The 7945-nt window shown below is 45.3% G+C and overlaps 1 protein-coding gene across 2 annotated transcripts in view; it reads right to left on the bottom strand.

Moving 5' to 3' along the window:
* The window catches only part of GZF1 (GDNF inducible zinc finger protein 1), a 12947-nt gene extending 7957 nt beyond the window's left edge, over positions 1–4990 (bottom strand). Inside the window, exons 1-2 of one of the 2 annotated variants that reach the window (XM_018566615.1) lie at positions 4918–4990; positions 178–1541 (exon numbers count right to left, since the gene is read on the bottom strand). In XM_018566615.1, coding sequence (XP_018422117.1) covers positions 178–1529 — 1352 coding nt within the window. In that variant the 5' untranslated portion in view covers positions 1530–1541; positions 4918–4990. The remainder of the gene's footprint in view (positions 1–177; positions 1542–4917) is intronic. The other variant, XM_018566622.1, reaches the window with a different exon arrangement.
* Positions 4991–7945: the final 2955 nt, after the last annotated feature.

The following is a 7945-nucleotide window of genomic DNA, read 5'->3' as shown; positions in this document are numbered from 1 at the left end:
AAGCTACCAGCGCCAATCTCCCAGCACTGAAAGCTAATGTACTGTCCCCTAAAGCAGGGACTAATGGGCAAACACTATGCTCTGCAGATCACACTCCGTTTGGGATAGTAAAAATAAGTATGTAAACTCTCCCTTCTGGTTACTAGGCAGGCGCCGTGCCTGTACATAAATGCCTACCTCATGTGCGTTTTCAGTGCAGAAGTCTGGGAAAATCTGGCACTGCACAACGAACATTTAAAGGGTTTGTCCCCAGTGTGCGTTCTTTCATGAAGTCTCAAAGCCGTCTTGGAGCTTAAACCTTTCCCACAAACTTGGCAGAAGTGCCTCTCACCGCCACCCTCGTGGACTTGCAAAATGTGTCTCTTGATGTCCTTTTTCCTCTTAAACTTTTTGCCGCAGAGCTCACACGGAAACTGACGCTCGTTGCTGTGCACGTGGCGCTGGTGGCTTTTTAGGTTGCACTTATTTGCAAAGTTCTGGTTGCAAATATCGCACTGGTAGATCTCCTCAGAAGTCTCGTGATGCTGCTTTGAGTGTTTCAAGTAAGTTTTCTCGTCTTCAAAGTTCTCTCTGCAGATAGAACATACAACATATTTATCAGGAGCTCGATTATTATTATCATCATCATTGGAGGGTTTTCCGCTATCCGCTAACTCGCATGGACTGTCGTCCTCATCTTCAGCTTTTATGCTGTCCTCAGTCTGCTCACCCATGAGCTCCTCGTTGCATGGAACTTGTTCTCTCTCAATGCCGTTCAGCAAAGAGTCCACGTCTTCACCGTCTTGCTGCTCCCGAAGTCGCCTTGTGTATTTCTTCTTAGGAATTTCAACCACAGCTTTCCTCCCGGCTATGCGCCCGCTCGACCTTCGGGATTTGGAGTTCGAATGCTTTGATGGCGCCTTCTTGTTTTCCACATACTCCTCCACCACAATGGTTGAGGAGGCATCCAAACAAGGCTCGTCTCTGACTTTGCTGTCTTGGCCATTAGGAAAAGCGTTGGTGGTGTCTGTAGCTTGGACATCCTCTACTCCAGAAGAATGAATGTCTGTAAGAGAATTTATATGCAGTTCTTGCATGTCGTCCTCCACATCGTGTGATTCTGCAATATTCTGCAGGTCCAACCAAACCGATTCTTCCAGCATCTGCTTATTATGTTGACCGCAGGCCTTGGCCAGGTCAAAGCATTTGAGTTTTTCCGCTATGTCACTAACCCTCTGGACTTTGTCTTCTTCCACTTCCAGCTTGGCTGTATAGACAAATTCTAGAAACCAGGCAAAATCTGCAGCCGAGATGTCATTTAGCAAGACGGAATGACAACCCAAGAGCCTGTCGCTAGTAAGGACCTCCTTGAAATATTTGCTGGAGGCTGCCAAGACAGTTTTGTGGGCAATGAAGTCCTCTGTGGTCCCCTGATGCTCCACTCTAACCGTTATATCGCAGAAGTGGCCCAGCAGCCGGAATTGGTGCATTTCCTTTAGGAGGTTGATGGGCAGAGACTTGGACTCCAGCAAAACTGTAGTGTTTTCCATTGTACGGAGCTCCTCCTGGAAGAAACAAAAGGAAAGGCCAGTGAGTAACCGGTAGGAATACCATTTCCTGTATTAGTACCTGTGTGTGTAAAGTGGCAAATGGATGGAACCGGTGTATGTATCGAGGTCATAAGGAAGCCTCCAGGCCCACAAAACAGTCTTCATTAACCCAGAAGTTTTATCAAATGTGCAAAAACCAACATGTGACCCCAAAATGATGACTTTTGCATATGAACTAACACATCTGGATTAATGAAGGTTTCTCCATGGCACTTGTGGCATAATGCAGAAAGTGACATTTTCTGGCCAATACAGCGGTGGATCCTATTCCCTCCTCCAGAGAAACTGTCACAGGCGGCCGTGCGCTGCGGGAAGAGAGCGCATGAGTGGCCGCCGTCTCTCCTCCCCGCTCGCTCAGCCTCCTGTGACAGCGTGCCAGGATGAAGAGCGGGTACAGTACGGGATCAGTGATCGCTGGGTGTTTAAGCATAATTGAGGACATAGTATGGTTACTATATCCTCAATTATGAATGAATGGGAAGTGATCTGCATCACCTCCTGTTCATTCATAGTTGTATTTATAGTAAACATACCATGTCCTCATGTTATCAATGAACAGGAACACTCACAGAGGATTCCTGTTCATTAATAACAGGGGATGCTGAAAAAGAGATTGAGGACTCTCAATCTCTTTTTCTATTTTAAAAGGGAAATATCAGGGGTCTGTTTAGACCCCCAATATTTCCCCAAAGCCCCTAAAAGTAAAGCAAAAAAATTAAATATTTAAGAAAACATTAATAAATAAATATAAAAAAAGTTTATAAAAAATAAATAAAAATAAAATATTTAATTTTTTGGGGAAAAAGTTAAAATAAAAACATTTTTGGTTTCGGACCGAGATTTTTTTTTTTCATTTCGCTTTTGAAATGTTCATTTTGGTGCACCTCTACTTATTATGTTATTCATACAGAGCTCACATATCCCAAAGATTATATTGGCACTGTAGACATAAAGGAGAACCATTTGGGGGCAATCCTGGCCTCCAGAAGGTGCTTACAGTACATTTTTGGAATGCCGGGGAAACTAGACCTGCCATGAGACACCAATGTGAACGCATACAAACTTAATTTCCATTGTGTCCCATGGAACCATTGAGCCCGTGTCCCCAAGACCAACCAACACAGCCAAGGCAAGTGAGAAAATCTCCTACTAAGGCTGGGCACACACCTTACAACCATCGCAAGACTTCTGTCTTGCGATGGTTGTAAGGTACTTAAAAAAACGTACGATCTGCCTATGTTGCATAGGCAGATCGTACTTGCGATGATCGCAAGCCACGCCCCCTGAGGGGCGGGCTTCCGATGACCGCAATGCCGAACGGGCAGTGTGCGCTTGCGCACACCGGCCCCTGCGGCTGTTATCGCACGGACATGCCACAAACCCGCCGAACATCGTACGATGCTCGGCGGGTTTTCGAACATGTCCGTAAGTTTAAAGTCATGCGACCTTACAGTAGCAGAGGTCGCACGGCTTCCACACACCTTACGATAATCGTACGATCGCGGGATTTCCCGCGATTATCGTACGATAATCGTAAGGTGTGTGGGGACCCTAAGGGACTAAAAAGTTGGTGTGGGCATATTTTCCTTTGCATTAAAGTGTATCTACAGGCCACAATTTTTAAGATACAGTGGGGAGGGACTAGGACCAAGACAGGAAATGGTGGGAAACCCAAAATGTTACCTGAACAGGAACAGAAAAGAAATCTTCCAATGGACAACCCATTCCATAGACAACTAAGAGGATATTTCCTCTCACTTCCTGTTGTGTCTCTAAACTGCAAGTGAAGGGGAAACAGACTGCATATAGAATAGGAATGTGCACAGGCTTGGTGCAAACCAAGTTCCACTGAGCATAACTGTCAGTGGCCCCCACCCCTTCCTGCTGCAGCAGCTGGGGAATTCCCTGGCCCTTTGTTACTGTAGCGGGGCCTGGTTGGGCTAGCAATAACAATAAGTGCAAAAAAATTAATATAAATAAAAATAAAAGTCACATATAAAAAAGTAAAATAAAATAAAAGTCAGATATAAAAAAAGGGGAAAAAACCCCCCCAAATGTTTAACTCCCCCACCCCCACGTTTACGCGCCTATAAACGTAAATACGCGTCCGGTGCCCCAGCGCGCAAAAATTACAATTGCGCTACACATGTTACATATCGCCGCGAACGTCGCAGTGAGAGCAATCATTTTAGGGCCATCAATCACTGATAACACTAAACTGATGAGCGGTAACAGCTTTTAAAGCGTCGCCTATGGCCAATTTTGGGTATTATCGTTTTTTGAGGTTTTGCGCGCGCACGCAATTTTAAGGCTTGACATGTTTAGTGTCTTTTTACCCGACGTGACCCCATCTTTTATATTTTACCAAAAAATTGGGTAATAATAAATGTTTTATCATTTAATATAGGGGAAACTGTTTTTTTTTTTAAATTTCGGTAATTTTTCCTTAATATAGTAAAAAAATAAAACCCCCAGTGGTGAATAAATACCACCAAAAGAAAGCTCTATCTGTCCCCAAAAAAGGGTATAAAATTCATTTCAGTACAGCGCTGCATGACGGAATAAATGTCAGTCAAAGTACCGCAGCGCTGAATACTGAAAAATGGCCTGGATGGGAAGGGGGTTTAACACCGCGGATGTCAACTGGTTAAACTAGTCCCTGGAGCCAATCTCCCCCTCCACTGCAGCGTTCTAGCAGTCCTCGAGTCATCACATCCAATACAATGTATAGAACATGAAGACACTGAGGATCATACCATCTTTGCAGCAGAGGAGGAGACAGGCACCACTGCAAGGGGTGATAACATTTCTTTAACCATTACATAATCTATCCAAAACTAAAACAAAGGAAAATAGTTTTTTGTTTTTTTAAATATACTTTAATTCAGTCATTATTTGGGAAAATACAGATGATGATGATTATATATATCCGTTAAAAAAAGTTATTTATATTGCAGTAAAAGACGATGGTGGGAAATGATGAAAACTGGAGCAGAGAGAATCTGGAGCAGTTGCCCATAGTAACTGTCAGCTTCTCTCTTCGGTTTGTTTGAAAACGAAAGAAGCTGATTGGTTCCCATGGGCATCTGCTTCAGATTCAGTCGGCTCCAGTGTTGATAATTGTCCATATTGAAACAAAAATAAGGTGACTGGCAGCTGTCATATGTCAATTCTGTTTCTGATTAAATAAATGATACAAGGGTGGCCCCACATTGCTGCCTGCTAGGGGCCCGTCTAATGCCCTGCCTACAGATGATCAAAGCACCCAATGAGAGTAGAGCGGCTCCAGCCACAGCCGCGCCCTCTGCACAGGCTCCCGGACACATACCTAGAGGCTGCACCGTGTGAGCCACACAGTCGCTCCGTCACGGATGAATACGGTGGGGACCGGAAGTAATGAAAATATACGGTAACCCAGCTGAACACTTCCCAAAGCCTCAGCCCATGTACAGCCAATCAGAGAACTCTATACAAATGTCCAATGTCTGAGCGGCGTTCTCTGCTGTGGGGGAAGGACGCGGCTGAGACTAGAGCGGTGATTGGCTCTTGTAGAGGATACAGGTGTGAATGCTAGAGGTGGTGTCCGTCTGTGACGGGCTCCGGCAATATGGCGGTTAGGGATTGCTAGAGAGCGAGAGAGGAGTATAGTTACTTTAAAGAGGAACTTTACCCTACTTAGCAATTATTATTATTATTATTGTTATTAGTAGTAGTATTGTTATAATACAGGATTTATACAGTGTGTACAGCACTTTACAAAATGGAGGGAGGCAGTACAGTTACAATACAATTTCAGTACCAGAGGGCCCTGCTTGTGAGAGCTTACAATGTAGTAGGACATTTTAAATCCCTAATAACTGTGTCGTTATGAAAATAAAACAAACATTTTCACTGGTCCATAGAGTCCAGCTTTGTCTTCCTTGCTGCTCTTTCGCTGCCATCTTGAAGCCTGATCCTGCGTATACAACCATGGTTCTCTGCCAGGTCCGTGGTAGGGACCCATGGCAGGATGTCTGCACATTCACTGATTCCGCGCATGTGTATATATGCCTCTGGTCTGCCAGAAACCTGCAGCACATATGCGCATGCGCAAGATATTGCACATTGCCTACTGGGATATGTTTTATTGCACTGTACGGGACTCACTGGGTTTGAACAATAAGCTCTAATACATATTTCTTGCTCCAGCAGGCTTTCAGCACTCACCTCTTCTCTCTGACGCTCCAGGATGTGGCCCTCGCCATCCCCAATTGCAATGCAGGACTTTCGATCCTGCATTGTATGTGATGATGCCAGAGTGTGACCGCCAGCCAGAGCGCCTTAGAAAAGAGGCATCGGGGAGGGGGGGGATTGCACAATGTGGAGGAAGTCTGTCAGAGGGAGGAAAAAGGTGTTACAGCTTATTCCTCTACCTCTAAACTTAATAAAAACCTTGAGGGTGATTTTTCTTCTGGTCTTTGAGGATCTTTAAGAATGAATAAAGCCTCACTCACACCTGTGATTAGGCCGACAGTGGCCAGAAACCAGAGAATTCTTGTGGCTTTGGTGACAGGTGGTTGCATACAGTTGCGGCAGATCAACTAGTTCAAAGCACCTGGTTAGGGACAAATGATCACCTTTGGATGCAAATAGGACAATTGTCTGTCCCTAGCCGCAGGTAATCTTTCCATGTACCATTATATGCAGATGGTAGCTGTGGCCACAGTCAGTCTCCTATTGCTTTGTACTGGCTGATCTGCCTGGGTTGCTACCTTCTCTTCCATCGAAATCCAAACATTCTAGCCACACACAGAATTTTTTGGGGGGAGAATGAGTTGTGGCTTTTTCATATGTAATGTGCCGCCCCAACGGGGCATAGAATATGAGATGCATAGCCTCAGTTAATATTAGCATTGTTTTAGATAGAGTTATTATAGTGTGTTTTTGCCTAACTATTTTCCCAATAGCAAATCCATGTCTTATCCTATGCTGCCATCTAGTGGCCTTTGTGATATCACACATGTCTTTTCTGTATTTCTGTTCCCCATGTGACGACATATTTCCAGTCTATGTATGCCCCTCCCTTCTTCCTGTGTGCAGTACTTCCTGTGTCACGGCCACAGCTACTAGCCACATGTAACAAGGACACACATGTAATCTGCACAGTACGGAGGAAAGGCATCATTTTCTGACTATTCTGACTCCGATCGTTGTGATAGCAAAATATATCCCTTGCTGAGACCTCTATGCCTGGCCTGTATAAGCAGATATACTCACTGCGGACAATCCTCGTCAGATAGCTGAACTCGTAAACACCTCTTTTGAATGAATCGGTATTGACGAGTTCAGCTATCTGACGAGGATTGTCCGCAGTGAGTATATCTGCTTATACAGGCCAGGCATAGAGGTCTCAGCAAGGGATATATTTAGCTATCACAACGATTGGAGTCAGAATATGTAAATAGCGCCACCCATTCATATGTTAATATCACAGTCCAGACACAACATCTAAAGCCCGGACTGTCCAGGTGAATCCCGGACAGGTGGCAACCCTAGATCTGCCACAACTCTCCACAACCACCAGTCCTCCCAGCTGAAGTGATTTGCTGTTTTCTGTCTGCTGTTGGCCCTAATCACATTAAAAGCAGATAGTGATGTCAGGGGTGTCAGGGAATATATTCCTCAATGGCCACAAAGGATATAGATCCACTTTGTGTGTACCAAATGCCTTTGCAAAGCCAGATATTACTTTTTAAAAATAGTATTGACACCATCACTGGGCTGCACAATAGTCTGTACAGAGACCAGAGCTGTGGGAGGGACCCAGCAGGTCCAGTTACTATAGGCTGCCTACAGAAAATTACAGGAGGGGGGCAGAGACGAGACCAGTCACCCTGTACATGTAGAGAGAGTAGCAGTGACTCTGTAGTGTGGGAGGCTCCTCCACACAGTTATGTTTTTCATTAAATTACTGCACAGATATAGAGGAAAAAAACAAAGTACGCCAACATTAAAGTAAGAATACACATGGTTCTTGTATTTAGACAATGGGGTCTATTCACAAAGCTGCCGAAGAATCTGGCCGTAGCTTCCGCCGATCCTTCGGCTAGCTTCGGCCCCAGGACCCCTTCGGTTCAGTAGAACCGAAGAGGTGCTGTACGGATGAAAGCCGAAGCTGGCCGAGCGGCCTGCAATTGGCCGGCCGACAGCCTGCTTCTGACAGCTGGGCGGAGCCAGCCGTGATCTTACGGCTGGCTCCGGCCACTTGCAGAGAGATCAGCGTCCCTGGTTACCTGCTAACCAGGGACACTGATCTCCAAACAGCTAACTCTCCCTGGCGCCCCGGGAGTCTCCTGCTCCCGGCCGCCAAGGAGAGA

The sequence above is a fragment of the Nanorana parkeri genome, unplaced genomic scaffold (assembly GCF_000935625.1).
Source record: "Nanorana parkeri isolate BGI_ZX_2015 unplaced genomic scaffold, ASM93562v1 scaffold28, whole genome shotgun sequence".
In the NCBI taxonomy this organism is placed as follows: Eukaryota; Metazoa; Chordata; class Amphibia; order Anura; family Dicroglossidae; genus Nanorana; species Nanorana parkeri.
Note: the sequence above shows the minus strand (reverse complement) of the source record. Positions and strands in the feature narration are given on the sequence as shown.